Below are 20,326 nucleotides of genomic sequence, written 5' to 3'. Positions count from 1 at the left end.
GAGGAAAAACCCCTGTAACTCATATGACTGAAGGGGAAAAAGTCATATTACATTAACAGACACAGTTATTGCAGTCAGATTTTCAAAATCATGAGAACTCATTATTTATCTCTGAAAGTAAAGTACTCAAAGAATGAAAAGGAAATCCCCCACAGAAAGGTTCTATAGATCCTAAAAAAAGTAAACTTGCTCAGTCTAACAGAAGTACAGGTTACTGCCATTTTGACATCACATATCTTACAAAGTACCTTGACTTCTGCTTGTTTACTGCCATTTCTTTTAAAAAAGAAAACTATTCAGGGACATGAATGTTTCATGACTGGGAAAGTAAACAGTGCTCAAGGTAAAATATTAGGGGTAAATGATTTTTTTTCTTATTCCAAGAAGTCTTGATCACATTGGAAAAAACCTACAGAAGGAAATTAGTAATAGTTACTTGCAGGTAAAAAGGCTTATTCAAAACTTCATATTTTTTCTTTGTATTTCTTTGTCCTTCCAAAACCAGCATGGAATTTAATACATGTATTCATTAACAGTTAAAGTTTGCTTTTTTAGTTCAATCATCACTTCGAGCAGCTTTTGCAACTGTGGTACTGTCAAACAGAACATAATTCACTTTATTTGAGATCATGACTTCCACTTTTCTGTTTGGATCACAACGATAACTAGATAGGCTCAGTTTTACTGGCTGTAAAGTTCCCCTTCAGTGTAATTTTCAGAAGCTGAACTTATTTTACAGTTGTGTTTCTCTTAGCTGCCCTTCAGATAAACCTTCTACTACAGGGCTTCGGAGAGTTCTCTGGGTTTCTAAGGGTTAATTTCCTAATGGTACAGTTTCCCCCTGTGGACCATCCCGAAGAGGCACTTTCAGGAAACCAGGAAACGGTAGCTTGGCTTGTAGTAGTTATACATTTCAGCCAATTTAGGATTAAACTGCTGTTGTAAGGGTCCGTTTCTCTCCTTTTTCCCGTCCCCAAAGTCACGTCCTGGCAGCTTCTATTTCTCAGCCATCCAGTAAATTAGAGCAGGTTAATCGTGCTGTTGGGAGAGGTGATAAGAACACAAAATTATGAGAGGATGGCAGGTAGTTTCACTGATCAGAAATCCACACCTGCCTTTTTTCCCAGAGAGTTTCAAAAGATCAAACGTTTACATAATGAGTTAAGTCAGAATAACTCACTGACTGAAAGTGAGTTGCAAAGTTGTTGGTATTTTTGTCTTATGACAGTTGTTTACTTATCACATCTTTTTTTACTGACTACAAATTTAACATCTAGCTGGTAACAATTTTAGGTGTATTTAAAAGAACAATCTGAACTGCTAAGACAGGTATTGTTTTGGAAATCACATCCATAAAACTTAGCGCTGTTTGATGTCGTTAACAGATATGTTTTCCAGGCTAAAACTGGTATTTTTATGAAACAGCAGCAATGAGTTAGTATGTCCTCAGAATTTTCAGTCTAGGATCCATAAGTTTGTTATATTAGGAATAAACTTAAAAATTTTCAGTATCACTAACTTCAGAAACTTTTGCTTAGGTGACTTTTCTCAACAGCTCAGGCCTCTTTTGTAATTTTTGTGTGATTAACCTGAAGTGGCTCTTTTTACTGACAGTTATATGACTCTGCTTTTCTAGCATAACTGAAAGGTATAGGACAGAATTTTATGCAGAAATTACATTGAAAGTTCATTTGCCTTGAAAACACCATACTGTCCTTTAGTAGAAATGCTGCTATAACATATTGTTTTTGTTGGGAAGGAAAAGAATTGAAGAATAAAAAGGAATTGTTTACATGTAAATATTCCCTACAAAATGTTGCTTAATACAAAAATGGGTGACTTGAAATGGAACTCCCCTTTTTTCTTTAGGTGAATGAAGAATATATTAACAGTGTTGCAGAAAGTGTTAAAACCAGGTAAGTCCTATGGACTGTAACACCAAACAGCTAGTAAACACATTTTGAGCTTTTATGGAAAGAATAAGAGCATTTCAGCAATAAATTACAACCCTGCCATACTGACATGGAACTGCTAAGAAATGAGGCAAAGATGCTCTCTTAATATGTGTATTGTAAGACACTGTGACATTCAGAAGTATGCATATCAGTTTATTTTCCTTTTTTTCTTATTTCATAAATAGGCTTTAACTAATGAGGCAAGGCCTGAGCTTAAGCACTGGTAAATATTTACTTGAACCAAAGTCTTTTCCCCATGAAATTAATGATGCAATTCAAGGCACCTGAGGCTACACATATTAGGTCCCCACTGACTTCATGGCCCTGCAATGTATTCTGATGTCTCGCATGGTTTCTGGGTGGTTTTGTTCCCTTGTTTGCCTCTTTTTTGTGAAGGTAATGGACTTTGGACAGCAATCAGATTATATTTATAATGTTAAATGCTGTTATATGATGGGTAACATGAAATGGGTGTTCTTTTCTCTGCCAAATTAATGCAAGAGCTATCAAATGAAGGCTTGGTTCACACTGCAGTTTTACTTGCCCTTATTATTCTTTCCTATAGATGTTTACAGCATCATGTGCATGTTAAAAACCTTAGAGCAGCTTGAGAGGAACAACTACTAAATGAATATGTTTGTGTAAAAAAAAAAAATTATACTCGTTGGTAGATTTATTTTGTCTTACCAAAGCTGCTTTCTAAGAAATTGTGTAGTGCCGCTAGCAGTCACAAAACAAAGCTGAAAGCCCTGAAACGCAGCTGACTGAAAGAAGCAAGAGATGAAAACTGTCTTGTGCTGTGGTACTGGTGTTGCTGGTTTCTTTGGTGTACAAGCTCATTCATGAATTAGTACTCCAATAGAAACCCACTTTGGCCAGTATTTGAAGTGAAACAGCCTTTCTCCTCTCTGCTTTTTTAAAATGACTACAAGAGAGCTCTGAATCTTTGTATCAGTGCTTTATTAGAATACTATCAAAACTACAGCAAAAAAGTAACAAGATCCCTGGTGAGGTTGCCGTTTTTCTTCACATTTGAGGCTTTGCTGCATGTCCCGCTCTGCTCAAGCGTTTCCCAGGCTGTGTTTAGGGTGCAGGTTTCCCACAGAAGCTGAGCCTGCCAGCTAAGTAACAGCAATAGCCTCCTGCCTGCAGAGGGTTTGTCTCAGCTGGGAGTGCTGCAGCCAGGACAAGGTGAGACACAGTTCTCCTCGGTACCGTTGAGCACCCCAAGGTGCAATACGCACAGCAACTTAAGCACTCGCACCATATTTATGTTTTTTGAAAATGTTACTGCAGAGTAGATGCTTTGTCAGTGTTACACAGAAAGTCTGAGATTCTTTTTCATAAGCATGCTTGTGCTGTGATGCACTTAATTTTTAATGTTAGCAGTTTTTAATGAATCATAGAAAATGGGGAACTCATTTCTGAGAACTCCCCATACCAAACCCCTACTCCAGCACAGTATCGCTTTGGCTAGAATGTAGAATCAAAGTTAGAGCAAGTGTAAGGAAGGTAGTTGACCTCACTCTAGGGGTAACAGTTGTGTGTAGTTCTAAACAGTGAATTTAGTTGTGAGTTAATGTTGTGTTTTGGCAACCATCTCAGGATTATGAGTAAGCATCTATAAATTCAGGATGGGCAGGATTTCCGAGACACATTTGTGTGACTTTGAGTTATTATCCTGACTGTTCTGACCGTGTTCAAAGATCCCTTACTGGTTCCTAATTTCTTGGTACCTAATTTCTTCACTTGAGTTGTGAATTCTACTTCTGGAGGAGCAGACCTGTCTCTGGGGAGCTGCTGGCTGTGGTTGCCCTCAAAAGTCCTTTTGAGGAATGACATTTCAGTAAATTCTCTTCACAGCTTCCCTGGAGAAATCCAATCTGGAGTCCTAGAGGTCATTTCTCCTCCTACTTCTTATTATCCAGATCTTTCCAACCTGAAGAAAGCATTTGGGGATTCAGAGGACAGAGTAAGGTAAGATAGCTGTAGAAGACCTAACAACTTTTTCTGAGACTACAAAATGGAAAATTCTGCAAAAATCGACATTGTTGGAGCTGATAATGTTTTTGTGAGCTAATGGACCTTAAGTGTACATTTTAAAAAAATCATTATACGAGAGGGTTTTGAGAAAAACTATGCTGCACATCAGCTTCAGGGTGAGAGCAAAGGCTTCTCCTTTGGGTCTTGACACCAGGCACCCCACAGGTTTTAAACCAGTTGGATAATGTCAAGAGGTGATAAGCTAGACAATCTGATCATAAAGGAAAAAATAGGAAAATGTTTTATGTGACAGATACAGGAGAGGCTCTGAGAACACACAAAGGAAACCCCCTGTGGCCCCTTAGCTAACTAGAAACAACTACTGTTGTAGTTAATGTGTTCATGACCCAACTTTTGGTGATCATAGACTTTTTATGCTACTGTTAATAATACATTGTAACAGGTGATGATATTTGCTCATGTGCTTCAAATTCACTGGGGCTGAGATTATGACCTAACAAAATTTAAATATTCTTTTGATGAATAATAACTAATTTATCAGAAGTGACCACAACAAGGCAGCAAGAGAGCTACAGTACTGACAGCAAATGTATGTATGCATGTATAGTAGGTTTATAGATAAACCTTAGATCTTTCAGAGCATAAACATATTTACATACTTATACTTAAGTTTCACATATTATTAGATTTGAATCAGATACACTTTAATGATAATTACTGATAAATTACACTCTAGTCTTTTAGCCTTGAATTGTCAAACATCACCTTCATCCTCTGGTAAATGAGATACTGTACTTTGTAGAGAAAAATCTCTGTTTACGTTTAAAAGGAAAATGAAGTTTATCAACCTATTTCTGTGCTGTTCATCAGTAAAAGCACTTAATTTTAGATCTTTAAATAATGATTGTGTGTTGATCTCTACTGTTCATAGTGTAAAGAGTAGAATCTTTAAGTCATTTGAATATACTTGTTAGACATTTTGTTTCTGGCTGCATTGATACAGATAATATTTTTTTTCTTTGTTAATTTTTATAGGAAAGTCAAATTATTTACAAATGTTTACACTGATTGTAGAGGAATTTTTAGATCAAAAAATCGTGCTTCCTTTCTTATTCACTTAACAAGTTAGCATACACAACCTTACAATTTCTGTAGAGAAAAAACTGTAGAGCATTAGAAGTGCTTTTGTTATACAAATAACTCTTGCAACCCCCTCAAAAAGCTTATCAGAATTTGCTGCTTATGTTTAGGTGGAGAACTAAACAGAATTTGGATTATAGCTTTTTAATGCTATATGCCCAACCTAAGGGAACATTTTATTTACAGGTATGTTCACTTTATCGTTAAGTAGCTGCAATACATCTGTACTGATTATTAGCTTTGCCAATTTTAATTTCTTTCAAAGGCCTTAATAAAAACAGCAACCTATTGTGATTTTCTGTGTATTTTGCCTATGCTCTTTACAAGTGTCCACATATTTCTGTGTTTATATATATCCTGCAGCCAGGTACTATTTGATTAAATCTATCTGTACCTTCCTGTCATTTGTGAGGTTGAATAACATGGTAACTGAAGCATGACACCCTTATTTAATTAGGTTAAGAAAGTCAGAGTTTAATGTGTTTTTACTTGGTGCAGCAAGACAGAATAGTGGTGGTAGGTCCAGGTTATAGCTCAGATCACAATGAACCAGAAAAACCTTAAAGGACTTTTCCAGACAGGGAAACACACCAGTATAATCACATTGGAGGAAAGGTTATACTGCAAGTTGGTACAGATCTTAAACTCTCTAGAAGATTTAGTGTGTTAGATAAGTTTAGCCATCATTCCAGATTTGTGCTAATTTGCACTCTGTAAAGGCAACAATCACCACCAGAGATTCCAAAATGTATCATGACTGTTCAGTAGTGGAACAGATCCATAAAATGTCATGTAGCTCATGAAAGTCAGCAGTTTTAAAAAATTTCAGAACATCATTTTGCTGAGTTCTTGAGGTTTGTCTGGATCTTCCCCTGCTTGAACAGGCCTCGGACTCCGCATCACATAAGTAGTACATCACAAGATTCCCAAAAGCCGAAGACCACAAGAGCAGGCAGCTCATGCAGTTCTTGTCAGCATTTAACACAAACGTATTTGAGCTGGGCTATCCCAGAGTCTGTTCTTAAATTTGGCATAGGCACTCGGAAGATGGGTGGACGAGGAGAAATGCTGTCAACTGACCACTTAGATTTACTGGAAAATGAAGAACTTTCCTGTGACTTTAGTATATTTTTAAGAACGCTAGCCAAGTTGACTAAGTGCAGTAGAGCACCGGGCCATGGGAAACACGGTGAAGGCAAATGTTAAGTGTGCCGCCAGTGTCCCTTTCTATAATATTATAAAGTTCTCCAAGCATTCATGTTTGCGTGGAAATGACTTACTTATGTATTTGTGTTTTTAAAGAAATGTGAGAAGGTGTTTTCTTGTCTGGGACAGGATGTAAGGACTGAACTGTGTCATTTGGAGCAAAGTCTGGCTTGTGATGGTCTGATGACAGTTACGGCTGCACTCAGAATTTTCTTAGAACGAAACTATACTTTCCTCGTATTCTTATCTAGTATATCCACTTCTTCATTTGTGTGTCCAGCCTGTAGCTTCTTCTCTAGCATAGATGCTGGTCTGCTGTGAAAATTCCCCTTAGAGTACAGCTGAAAAGAAGGAAGACATTCTGCTATAAAGATGCTTAAAATCTACCTCTGTTTAGAAGCCTTATACGAATAGAAAGCAAATAACCCAGAAATCCCTTTCCTTGGCCTGATACAAAGATTTACTGCAGTAATCTTAGGGAAAACTTGAAATAGATTAGAATTTATTTACTGTTTTGTCAGAAACTGATACTAACTTCTGAATTTTGAAAGAAGTGTATGTTAATTAGTCTTGATGTCACGAGTCAGGCAAGATCTTTGCTGAATAATGTAAAAGCTCATTGTAGGACACAGATGAAACAGGATTTAAGCAAATAACTTTGTGAAGTCCATTGAAGCTAACAGGGTTACACTGTGGATGAACCTTACCTGCTGATCAAATACAATCTTTGAAAAAAGGCAATAAAGCACATCAGTCATCTCATCTCTGGTAAATCGCATCAGTCATCTCATCTCTTCTGCTTGAACTTGAAGCATGTCTTCTACTTTGCCTTTCTTTTTTTTTTCCTCTGAGCCAGCTACTGCTCCTTTCAGGCTTTTTTTGGTGAAGTTTTCTTAATAAAAAACTAAGAGAACTTTAAAATACTTGTTTCTGCTTTCACTATACTTCCCAGAGTTGAATGCAAATTACGGGGCTCAGTACAGGGTTAATTAAATAACTTTTAGTGGCCTGGGCTATATAGGATATCAAACTACATTCTCTAAAACTCACTTTTAACTGTCGGCTTCAGAAAAGACTGTTACAGACTTCTCCCTATGCAAAACGACTTTCAGTTCATAACCACATTCACACCCACTTTGCATTGCAGCCTCTGTATTTTTCATGTTTTCTACTTTTGTGTGCCTTCTTTTAGTGTTTCTTGATGTGATGGTCTCCCTAGTTTTTGAGATACTCCTCTCTCTGCCTTTTCTCCTTTTCTGGGTGCCCCTCAATTTCTTTTCAAGGATTGTCTGAAACTCTGCTCATCTCCCTTTACATCTAGCCACTGAATATTCCTCTTAGTTCATTTAATTTTATGCAAGATTCCTTGTAAGTTAATGTTTTGTTTTGTTTTCGTTTTTTGGGGTTTTTGTTTTGGTTTGGGGTTTCTGTTTGGGTTTTGTTTTTTGTTTTGTTTGTTTGTTTGATTATTTGTTTAAATTTTGTTTTTTATAACTGTCATTTCAACTCAGTCCCCAGATCTCAGAATCTGCAATAAGCACTCAAGCACTCATCTCGATCAGTTCATCTCCATTTATGTGTTCTTGATATCTTACCATCAGCAAAAGCTGAGTCAAAACAAATCTCTCAATCTTTTATTTCAAACTTTGTTCTGCTTCCTCCTTATTTCACCGTTGACAACATATTTCTCGCCCACCAGCCATACACTTGTACTAGTGGCCAAATTCAGCTAAAAACTGTGGGTCTGCTCGCTCAAGCTCTTGCTGCTGAGTCAGTTAAGGATGCAAAAGCAGCAGGAAACTGTGAATTTTATTTTTCATGGCATTCATTTTCTACCTATTTAGCTTTCTGAACCAGATGCCAGTGCCACCAGACAAGCGCCAGATCCAATTAACTGTATCATTACACTGCACTCCAACAACATTTTCCTCCTCCTCTTTCTGTGTTTTTCACACCCGTACCAAGTTCAAACCCTGAATTACTTGCTCCTTAATTATTTCTGCAATTTCTTTATTTTTGTTGTGTCATTACCTCTGAACTCCTTGTTTGAACTCATTGTCCTTGGCTTTAGCAGCTGGAGCAGCCTCTGCCTTTTCAGATCACCCATTCTTCTCCAAAGGCTGTGCAAAAATTCAGCCAAGGCCTTTCCCATTTCCTTGACAGACATCAGTCTCCTTTTCTGAGTATCCTTTAGCTGGCTCTACCAATATATTCAGCATCAGCCTTCCTGTCTTTCAGTGTGCTTCACAGCATCTTCCTTCTTTCATATGACTTGTATTGCCTGAAACAACTTGCCTTCTACTAGTGTCTTGGTAACCATCCACAGTTCTCCTTGGTCACCTTTTAGGTATGACAAAGCCAGCCCAGGCTAATCTGCAGGGCTTCTAACCATCTGCTTTAGATGCCTCTCTTTTCAAACAGTTTGTTCCCACTGCTCATCAAGGCTTATACAACTTCAGTACAAACTGTCTACTGTCTTCTTCCTTAACCTCCGTCTTCCTGCTTAAAGTTTTCTTCTAAGTGAGATCTCTTTAGGGTAGAAAGTCCTTCCTTCTTGGAAAAGTGAGAAGCACTCGAAGTTTTATTGTCACTCTTGTAAATAAGTATTTAATGAATGATACTGAAACAGAGATATGTGTAAAAGCTGAATACTGATCCCCTGTAGTGTGGCACAACTTCAGTACACACCATACAGCAGTCAAACACAAGGCAGTTGTCACAGGTGGCAACATCACCACCCTCTCTGCAAGCAGTAAAACCACCACTTGCCTTCTGATTTTTCACTGCCTTTTTTTTTTTCTTCTTCCTTTCCCCAGCTGGAAGATGATATTATAGCCAAACCTGATTATATTCAAGGTATAAAAAACTTTGCTGCTCAACAGTCCAAAGAGTGGATGATTCTTGAGTTCTCCCAGCTTGGATTTATTGGTAAGTTATTAAGACATCAGCAGGGTGAATTGGATTTGGAGCTGTGTGGGTCGAGTAGGTCTCACTTGGAATAACATTTCAATGTACAGAAGGATTCGCATATTAAAACTTCCTCGGTTCTTCAGGAAAGATCACACGTCTTGTACTTTTTGTGCTCTTTAAAAGTGTCTTTTTAATGCATTCTCCATAGCACAGAATCTAATAGCTGGGTTCCCATTAGAAGCAAATTGTTCTACCTCAGGGCACTATGTGCCCCTGTATCATGTAGTTGTCAAGAATGAAATTTGAACAATCTATTTAAAACTCTGCATCCTTTCCTTCTGTAGAGCAGAACATGCATCCTGGGTCAAAGGGATGGAAATGTTTTTAAAATCCCAGAAAGCTGGAGGATAAGCAGCTCTCCAAGGCTGGAGTCTGTGTGAAATTTCCACTAAATATCCATGCGTTTAAGGCTGGAGTAAACATAAAGCTAGTCATCTTTCCACAGCAATAACAATATCTGAATATGTGATTTCTTGCTTTCAGGAAAATTGTTTAAATCAGAAGACTTGCCACTCATAGTGGAATTTTTTCTCATGTTCTATAAAGATAAACCCATAGACTGGCTTCTAGACCACCTGCTCTGTGTTAAAGTGTGCAATCCAGAAAGGGATGCAGTAAGTATGTCTGTGAATTTGTGAACACAAGTAATATTCAAACAGTCTCAGTGACAAAATGATTTCTTTTCAAAAAGCAGAATAGAAATCTCTCAAACCTGACTTACTTTGGAATTTGTGGGGAAAGATCTGGTGGAGATCTGCATAGTGTGGCACTGTGTTTGAGCCCATTAGTGCAGATGGAGAGGCCTGACTCACAGAAATTCAGATTTCTGCACAGAGCTGTCTTGCCTCCATCAGCTCTGAATAGGGACAGTGCAAGCTCACATCTGCCTGCAGCTGGTCACACAGGCAATCCCACAGCACCAAAGAAAACTCTGAATATGTAAACCTGCATTCCTGTGCAATCTGCTCTAGGTGAACTAGGTGATCTCCAGAGGTCCCTTTCAACCCCAACCATTCTGTGTTCCTGTGAAACCTAAGTGGACTGTCACAATTCGTAACCTTCTGCTGACCTTTTAAGATGAAAGTCAGTAAAGCATACAGTTTTACAATCACAGTCGTTCTGAATTTTGCTTATCAGTTCCTTTCTGTTAGGAAGCAGAACTTAAGTGTCTTGCTTTAAATCTTATACTACCTGGGGAAAAACTTGGCTGTTTACCTGGAAAAAAAAAGTGTGGGAAAAATGTGTAGATTGAAAGAAATAAATGGTACTTTTTAGTGAAAAGGAAAGAAACAGTTGAACTGCAAAAGGTGCCATTCCTAGCACTACCCGTGAACCCAATGATAAGTATTTCTTCAGGCCCTTTTGCATTTTTCTCCTACCAGACTTTGGTCTTGGTCACTACTCATGCTCTCCTGGTATAACACACTGTGCTGCAGCAAACTGACCAGAGTTTCTACTCCTTCTTGGTTTTCAAGGTTCAAGAGTTCTTATTTGATTAGTGTAGCCAGTCCCTAATCCAAGTGTTTGCACATGTTAGTTTAGTGCTGCTGAAGAAGGAGGAAGAGACAGATAAGAGTTGTGCAGAGCAGGAGACTGAGGGGAGTGAAACAAAGAGGCTTCATGTTTTACTGTGTAGCAGAAGTGACTCCTGGGGACAGCAAAATGTCCCTGGTTTTACATTTGTAATGACAGAGGAGTCTCCATTTCCACTTCATACAGGTAAGAGTAAGCTTTGAAATCCTACTCCATGGGTTAGGCTGGCTCGTAGACGTCAGAGGGAGCCTTAGGTACCTCTAATTTAGGTTCTTGCCTAAACTGAAGCTGTGTTCCTGGAAGGCAGGCAGGCAGCTGCTGGGAGTCTGCTCTGGCCAAGCCCAAGCAGGGTGGTATTAGCCAGTTTCTAGGGAGTTTCACTTCTGCAACTGCACTTTCAATTGCTGTGGGTAGCAAAAACCTATTGAGACAAGTCAGTCTTGTGCTGCCCTTGGGTGGGAATGACCAGTGGCATGACCTATGGGGACTACTCATAAGAATGCAGAAAATAGAGGCTGGAAGAAGGATGGTGATCCCATCTGCTGTTCCTCCTTTGCTCTGCAAATTAAAGCAGTGGACTTGCCTGCAGGCACCAGAGAAGGCAGCTGGCTGACAAAAATCCTTGTTCTTTCCCCTGTCCAAGCTACTAGGAATGTCACCAAGCGGTCACACACTGTGCCTCACAGGAGGGTCAACAGTGCACCTGTTTGTGGCTTTTATGTACCGCCCTGTGGTGATGGGTGTTTGGCGAATGTCTTCAGCCTGGGCTGAGTATTAACATACCAAGATTCTACTCCATCTGCTCACTGCACTGGAAAAAGATAGCTTGTGACATTCAGAGTCATCAGATCTCTGCATGGATCAGAAACTTCATCATTGTTTACCTCCTGTGAACTTACCTCCTGATCATGATCCAGTTCTGGCATCCGCAGTACAAAAATACACGGATCTGTTAGAGTGGGTGCCAAGGAAGACCATGAAAATTATCAGAGAGCTGGAGCAGCTCTCCTGTGAGGACAGGCTGGGAGAGTTGGGGTTGCTAAATGGAGAAGACAAGGCTCTGGGAGGACCATATTGCAGCCCTTCTATATATAAACAGGGCTTATAAGTAAGATAAAGAACAAGGGGCAACAGTCTTAAATTGAAACAGGGTAGATTTAGATTGGACGTAAGGAAGACACTTTTTACGGTGAGGATGGTAAGATACTGAAACCTGTTGCCCAGTGGATGCCCCATCGCTGGGAGTGTTCAAGGCCAGGCTGGATGGGGCTTTGAGCAACCTGGTCCAGTGGAAGGTGTCTCTGCCTGCAGCAGGGTGGGTAGAACTAGGTGATCTTTAAAGTTCCCTTCCAACCCAAAATATTCCATGGTTCTGTGATCATATGCAGTGGTGTGTATCTAGCAAGTGTAGTGGGACTAGCAGGCTGCAAAGATGGGAACCTTAACTTCATGAGGAGCTTTATCTCAGTTTCTGCAGAACCACCCACACCAGTCCTGTGCTACTGATTATTCTCAGCTTCTACAACAAGTAGCTCTTTTGGTAGTGCTGCCATAGCATAAAAGGAGACATGCTAGAGACTACATTATTGTAGGGCATGAACTGCAAACCCTGCCAGTAGAAAGATCACAATTTTTTTTAATATTTTTTTTTTTCTACTAAAAGTACAGTGCGTTTTTCAAAGAAACAGCTGCCAATAAATCACTTTGCATGTATTGTGCTTTTACATTGTTTTGCTGAATGTCTGCTGTGGACAAACATGAAAATACCTAGTTCTTTTTCTAGTCTTCCAGATGGTTTTGAACTTTCAGTTAGTAGTTCTGTAGAAACCATAAATGTCCCATGAATTTTGGTGCTTAAGCCAGCTGAGTGAAGACTTCATCACTTCCAGCTTTAGAAGGCACTGATACAGTTTAGGTAACATTTTTCTTTTCTAGAACTGAAAGCACTTGATTGAAGAGGTAAACACATTATCCTCCCAAATCTAAAGACATGAGACCTGGGATACAGAGAAGTTAAGTGGTCTTCCAAATACACCATGATTTTGTGGCCCAACCAAAAGTGCAACCCAAGGAGTCTCATTTTAGCTCTTTGCTCTGTTCTACACCATTATGTTTCATTATGTCTCACGAATTATTGCAGTGTGTTTGTGTCACTGTATCAAACTATGATGCTCTATACAGAGCAAAAATTACATTTCAAGAAGTAATTTGCTATCATTAAAAAATCAAGAAACTCAGAAATTCACATCAACTACAGTTATTTAATTCTCTTGTATATGTCATGTCACAAAGTGTACTACACTGGAAAACCAGGATTGCAATACAGTATCTAAGGGCTTATGTAATTATAAGATAAAATATACATAACATATAGTATAGTACATTATAAGCCCCTCAAACACAGGAGAAAGAGCCAAAATGACAAAGATGGAAATGTTAGCAGAATCTATCTCAGGAAGGTCAGTTTTGGTCAAAATAGTTTAATTAGCCAGAAGCAGTTAAACAAATCAGTCAGTTTCAGATTTGAGGTCTATTTTTGTTACTCTGAGGTGTGATCGATGGTTTACAGTGCAGAAATCCCTGAATTACTGGTGGTTCAACCTTCATATCTACATAGCAGCATGAGTGGAGCTACACTGGAAACAGTGTATTTGAAATAAGGTAACCGTTAATCTAAAGATTACGCATTTAAATATGGATAAAAAACCCAGACCCATTCCCTCAACTATGTAATTAAATTTCTTTATGGAACTTTGTTTGTCTCTTCTTTATTGAAATAAAACTTCACTCTCATTTACTTTCTTTCCAGATACACTGTGAAAAGGAAAAGGCAAAGTTGCGTATCCGTGCTAAACCATCTCTCTTTCAGCATGTGGGAACGTATTCATCATTGGCTGGGAAGATACAGAATTTGAAAGTAAAGATAAGAAATTAGCACCATATCTCTGAATTATGTGCTTATGTCCTGACTTGTTTCGCAAATTAGTTTCAAGAATTGCATCTTTGGAATTAGACAGCATTTCCACATCCAATAATGTTGGCTCTCAAATTTGGGGGAGAATATTAATCTGGCATCTAAACTGCAGGTGGAGCACATTGGTTCTGCACAAATGTCTTTGAATGTTTAATCTGAACACTTGTACCAGTCATGGTAGCATTTCATGGCATGTAGGAACCCTCTTCACAACACAAGGTTTCGTGTGCTCTGCACCCTACAAACACAAACAGTTATGATCATTTGTTTGGGCCAAATAGTCCACAATCCCAATACGAGGGACTATTAAGAAGAAGGCATAATGGTAGGACAAGGACATGCCTATAATGATGGCCATACATTTTTGGGGAGATTTTGGAGGGCAAACAGTGGATCTGCCACGTATCTGATAAGGATAAGAGCAATGAAGCTCCAGGCTTCAGGGATGTCCTGATGGCACCACTTAGAATGGTCATGAGATCATTCAAATGGCTGCATTAGATCAGACTAGAGGTTTGTGTAGCCTTTAGCAGAGACCAAGATCAGATTATCTGGCAGAGGGCACAGTAAATAACAATGAAATAGCCTACTGTGGAAAAGTTCATTTATAAATCTAGGCAACTGAGAAACAATCAGTACAGCTCTGTCTGCAAACTGTAACAATGAGTTTCAGTGATTGCACTGAAATGAATATTCTATTTCAATTAGAAATAGATTGTATGTTTTTTGACAGTGATGTAATTATTTTCTGGAAATTTCCTGTAGTAATTCAAGATATTGAAGCACTTTTTTTTTTTCCATTGCATGATTTAAATTATGTTTCTTTAACAGGATAAAGATTTTGGCAAAAATCTGCTACATAAAAGTCATAATAATCCACCTGCAAAAGTGAATACAAGCCTAAGAATATACCAGCAATACACCTTGGAAAAAGTTTATGAAGGAAAAGACTGTTTCTGGGCTTCAGCTCCAGTGGCTGGAGACTACCTCAGCTTCACATTTTTAAAGCCACTAAAAGTAGAAAAGTAAGTATTACATGTTGTGGAATATGGAAGCTTACATATATGCAGTTTGGAAATTATTCAGTTGGTTCAAAATCACCAGTGTTCAACTGTTTTTATAAACCATAGCCTGGTTACTGATAAGAAAGCCGTGATCTGCTCTTTATCTGCTCTCCTTCTTGAATTCCCCTCCTGAAATACATTTCTTCCTTAGTAATTAGAGAGCTTCTTAAATGTTTTTCCTTTTATTTCTTTAGTTAAATATTTTACATCCTCTTATGATAATTCTCAAAGGAGTTTGGTTTTAATGAATTAATTTCATCAATAGGGGCAGTGAAAGCTTTGTTTCTATAGTTGTCAATGGAAAGGCTGTTTGTGTGATGTCAGCTCAAAGGTCGTGTCCCAGACCAGACACTTACAGTGTAGGTGAAAGCAAAGAGAGAATATCACTATTGTGGGAAAATAATGAAGAGTGAATGAATAAAGGTGAGAATCAGTTGAAGACTCATAGACTTGAACATAGGTGTTTACAGTAGAGATGTCTACAAAAGGCTTATGTCTGAGCTCCTACTATACATGACAGAGATCCACTTGATGCAGTCAGTGGAAGCTAGACAGCTGTTCATCTCATTCTCTAGTTGGTAGCTACATTTCGTTGACTGGATTGAGTGGATCTCCACTGCCTGAAGTGGGTGCCTGAACACCTGGGTCACAGCCAGACATCGAACTTCAGGTGTTTGGATCTACAGCCAAGTTCCACCTTAAATGTTTCTTCTGTCTCACTCTAAAAGATGAAACTGTTCTCACATCATTTAACTTGGGCTTCTTGGAAATGAAGATGCATCTGTAGCTTAAGACAGTGTTGTTCAGAAGAACTTACTTTATGAACAATACAAATTGAAGATTGGCACCAAAAGAAGCAGTCCTGCCTGGTTCAGCAAAGTTTCTTCAATCTGTGTCGGATTGGAGGCCAGATCTGAGTTAAAACTAACCTAGCAAGAAATACAGTTCCAGGAGTGTCTCTGGCACAAATTCCCATAGTTACCATATCTCTGTAATGGTATATTCAGAGAGAAAACTCCTTCAATGTTGTTACACTTCTTCCTAAAACTAGTCATAAAACTGAGAAACTCCCATTTCTGCAAAGATTGTAATTTGTCATTTATTAAAAAAAAAAAAAAAAGTCTGTATCTCCATCTAGCAACCAGCACTAAATGACAGTTGTTCTAAAAAACACCAGTGTTCTGTGATCAATGCTGTTAATTAACTGTTTTATACTTTGGGAAACTTGGGTAGCCTATATTTTTGCATTTTTCTATTACTGGGAAGCTCTACTGGATGAAGGTAACTTACATATGATATTGTCTAATGGCTGGTCCCAGCCCCATCCCATTGCTAACATATAAAAAGATATAGTTAATCCTATAATATTTGGGGGTCTTCTTAGGTCTTGATTGTTTGATTGATACCAGAGGAGGGATGTTGATGCTTTATATTTCCTTAGCTCTTTTTGAATCTAAAAACTGAAGAACTTTAATGCCAGAATTTTAAAATCAAAGAGGGATTTTTTTTTTTAAATGTCATAGGTGTTTTTGCTTAATGATGATAGTTTGATTCTTGCTTTGACGGTGCTGTTGCTCATTGGCTATAAGGCAGATTATTTAGATCAGTATTGATAAAAAGGGGGATTCTCTTGACATGTAGTATATTGTCTAGTAGAAACAGGGATTTTTGCTGCCATTGAATTCCAGAAGTCTATCTCACCTTGGCCTTCGGATGATAAGAACAGATCAGAGAGCAGATCTGCCTTAGCCATTTAAGCCTGCAAAGTTTACTTATTTGGAACTTGAGCACTGCAAAGGCAGAACACTTGCATTTGTGGTTCCAGAGAAAGATTGTTTAAATGCTGTTCTGTTTAAAATAAAAAGCCTCTAGTATGGTTTGCTCACACATTGGAAAGTTCTATTCTAATTAAATACAAGTTATTTGAAACCTTCCTTCAAAACTCAAAATAATGACTTCCACAGAACTTTTAAAAAGTATTAAATACCTGGAAATAATATACCTTTATCATCAGGTACTTCTTCAGAAGTGGAAACATTGAGCACCCTGGTGATAAACTGTTTAACACTACCGTGGAAGTGTTACCGGCTGATGTAAGTCTCTCATTTTCAACTGTAATACACAGTGCTATTTCGTTTTAAGTAGGATGTTCAGCATAAAATATCATGCCCTAGAAAATACTTCTGGAGATTATATTATTTTATTTTTTACAGGAAATTCCAAGAAAAGAACTGATTGACAATGGAAGTAAATTTAACTACTCAGCAACCAAAGATGGATATTTAAAAATAGGTAAATTATTTACTATCACCTAAACTAAAATGCCACTATTTGAACAAGAAATGGACTATTGGGAGATCTGCATTACTTGCCACTTTTTTCTGTCTCTTCTACCACATAATTGCTCTTTTCTCCCCCGTGAACCCCTTTCACCTCACCCACACGTCTTGTCTGCTTTAATGTGCATCTCTCTCCCGCCTCCTTGTGGCTGTTTTGCTCTAATTAGAGATAAAACCAAAATGCCATCAACTCACAGTTGCACGTGCAGGTTGACAGGAAATGAATCAGACATGGGATGCTTGTTTTTCATTTGTCTGCAGCGATTTTATGCCAGTTTAACAATGTTAATTAAAAAGCATTGAACTAATGAGGAAATATATCAGAATTGGTCCATGATTCCTAATATATTTTTTTAAAAATAAGCATGCTTATCAGAAAAGCTCTTTTAGATTCTTTAATGTGACCACGTGGGCTGTATGTTTCTTGTCAATACTAACATATTTAAATTTATTTTTTAACATTTGTAGCTGTAGGTTCTTTATTTTCTTGTATTCTTTTCCAGCTCCTAGTTGCTTTAACTGAAAGAATGAATCCTTATTCTTGTTTATAACTTTATATTTCAGTTGTTATTATTTGACCTTGTCCAAAAGATTTGTTTTTCCCTAATGTTGTATCCCTGTAGTTGGTTTATGATTCATAATTTAGAACTTTTGCATAAGTTCATGTGGAAGTGTATTTCATTCTAATATATGTTTGTACGGGTCTTGTTTTATTTTTTATTTAGGGGCTTTTGAAAATGGAATTGCAGAAGGCAGTATCGATCAGTCAATAGGAAAAATACAGGCTATTCGTTTATCAGTCAATTCTGATTCTCCTGTATGGGCATTACTTAGTGAGGTAAGCATGTTAATGAAAACATTTTAATTAAAGATTTATTAAATGAGTTTCAGTTCCTCCTACCATATAGTATTGATAATAGTTATATTTTAATTTAATATTGAATGGGGTTTTGTGTGGATAAACTCACTCAAGAAAAGAATGGTATTAATTGTTCAGAGGAAAAGTTACATTTACTTCATAGAAAAAGTGCTGGAAATGCTTCAATGGGATGATTCTCCAGTTTTTGCAGTGCTGTAAGAATAGTCCAACCAACCAAAGGAGATAGGGACGCTTTTCTAACTTTTTCAGTCACCAACCTGGATACTAATTATAATATGCAAACATTTTCAGATGAACATGTGATTATTTTATTCTTCAAGTTTCTCCCCAGTGTCTGAGTGTGTGTGAACCCCTAAGCAGAAAACACTCAGCAGAAGTCACTGAAGATAATTACTACAGCCTTAAACGACAGCCATGGGTGGAAGGAGGGAAAAGCTCATGTCTTAGATAATGCTTCAGTAGACTTTAGAAAACAATGTACGCTTTTTTTTTCAGGTACTTATCAAGACATCTGAAAAGTGAAAAAAATACATTTTTGAAGTGCGGCTTGCTAGATTGTTTGAAAATCCAGCTTACAACAACAAAACACTGGCTGGGTAAAAAGGACAAATCAAAACCCGTTTAATTATTAATAATATGTATTAGGAAAGAGTTGAGATAACTATTAAATCATTATTTATATAAGATTAAAGCTATAAAGAACCTAATTTATGTTAGTAATTTCTATAAAATGTTCTTGATTAAGGTGTCATATGTAAAAATCTCACCTTAGTTTGGCAACATTCAATATATATTATTATAAACAATTGAAAAGGCGATACAGGCTGTCTCAGGGACTGAAGCATAAAAATATGGTAAGTTTCACCAGAACTAAAAATATGGACATTTTGAAAAATATAAAGGACACAGTTTTCATCTCCTGTATCACTTCTTTAGGACTTGAAGCACACCTGCACCATCATTCTCCTGCACGTGCCTTGCATCCTTAAGAGCAGACAGTGAGAAATCAGCTTCACTGTACACTTTTGCAGGGATTTGTATTAAGTGTGTTGAACTGTATCCTTAATGCAAGAGTATTTTTAATTAGAATGAGATGAAATTCATTTTTTTACATTAAAACAGTTCGGAAGGGTATTTTTTTAAGACCAACTCTAATAATATTTGATAATTTGCAGTATACTTTATATACTGTGGTGCTATATATATGTGTGTGTAGATACATGTACATCTCTGTATATGTGTGTTTAGATATATGTATGTATGTATTTCTTGGACCAAATATTGCACTAGGTTAAGAGTTTAATGCAGATTAAGAATTAATGCAGTAATGCAGAGTGCTTAGAGATCCACAGAGGGACACCTTTATCCATCAGCACTTACAGTAAAAGGAAGGGCTGAGTTAAAGTGAAACCAATGGATCGTTTAAAAGCTGTGGCTGAAAGTCCAGCTCAGGACAGAAGGGAAATCCAGTGGCTCCGCATCGAACCACCTGTCGTGTGAAGGGCAGAGCCGCCTCCCTCTGCCCCTGCTCAGAACCACCCTTCAGATCAGCTTTTTCTCTGCTGGTACAGGAGTCCGAATAACATTTAGTCACGAAAACTTGTACTAGGGAGTAAAATACAACTTAGATTGCATTGGGGAAGAAAAAACTGAATTCTCTGAAGACATCCTCTCTTAACATGAAGCGCTTTAGCATCTTTGGGAAAAAGAATTGTGGTGAGTTTTTTTGGAGTAGAGTGGTCTCTTCCCAAAAAGGCAAAGCAACGGATAACCTACAGAACACTTCTGTTATTTTTGGTTTTGTTTTCCCCTGCAAAGCTTTAGAAACTTGTATGGCTATGAAACAGATTAAAGTGTAGGTCCTGATGCCTTAGTTCAGTTCTTGGCATGTCATAACTTTCAGTACTCCCACTGAAACCACATTGTGTCACATATATCTGCATCTTCAGGATCTTGTCATATGCTTCAGAATGGCAAGTTTTTTAAGTGTACTATAACTCCGTAGTCCAAACTGCACTCTTGTAAGGCCTGTTCTGCCTGCCATCAAAAGACAAAAGAAGTAGAAATCACAGTAGAAAGAGTATTTATTATAGAATGTTTTACTAATTAAGTGTGTGATGTAGTAAAAAGTTAAAGTTAAAGTTCTTTTGCCATTGCTTTCCCTGCAACAGAGTCACAAGCTAGGAGCAGTGTCTACATTCAGGCTGCCTTACACTGACTTATTATGGGGAAGTGTCACTGTATAGGGGGAAATTTCAGGT

The 20,326-nt window shown here is 37.8% G+C and overlaps 1 protein-coding gene across 1 annotated transcript in view; it reads left to right on the top strand.

Moving 5' to 3' along the window:
• MGAT4D (MGAT4 family member D) overlaps positions 1 to 18,693 on the top strand; it is a 34,038-nt gene extending 15,345 nt beyond the window's left edge. The window contains exons 5-15 of the mRNA XM_080344159.1: positions 1,870 to 1,916; positions 3,819 to 3,932; positions 5,210 to 5,285; positions 9,122 to 9,233; positions 9,759 to 9,889; positions 13,618 to 13,725; positions 14,614 to 14,807; positions 16,861 to 16,939; positions 17,060 to 17,138; positions 17,911 to 18,023; positions 18,561 to 18,693. Of these exons, the coding sequence (XP_080200285.1) occupies positions 1,870 to 1,916; positions 3,819 to 3,932; positions 5,210 to 5,285; positions 9,122 to 9,233; positions 9,759 to 9,889; positions 13,618 to 13,725; positions 14,614 to 14,807; positions 16,861 to 16,939; positions 17,060 to 17,138; positions 17,911 to 18,023; positions 18,561 to 18,587 (1,080 nt within the window). The 3' untranslated portion in view covers positions 18,588 to 18,693. The remainder of the gene's footprint in view (positions 1 to 1,869; positions 1,917 to 3,818; positions 3,933 to 5,209; positions 5,286 to 9,121; positions 9,234 to 9,758; positions 9,890 to 13,617; positions 13,726 to 14,613; positions 14,808 to 16,860; positions 16,940 to 17,059; positions 17,139 to 17,910; positions 18,024 to 18,560) is intronic.
• Positions 18,694 to 20,326: the final 1,633 nt, after the last annotated feature.

This window comes from Nesoenas mayeri (genome assembly GCF_963082525.1).
Source record: "Nesoenas mayeri genome assembly, chromosome: 4".
Taxonomy (NCBI): Eukaryota; Metazoa; Chordata; class Aves; order Columbiformes; family Columbidae; genus Nesoenas; species Nesoenas mayeri.
The sequence above is the reverse complement of the archived record's forward strand: the minus strand, read 5'-3'. Positions and strand labels throughout refer to the sequence as shown.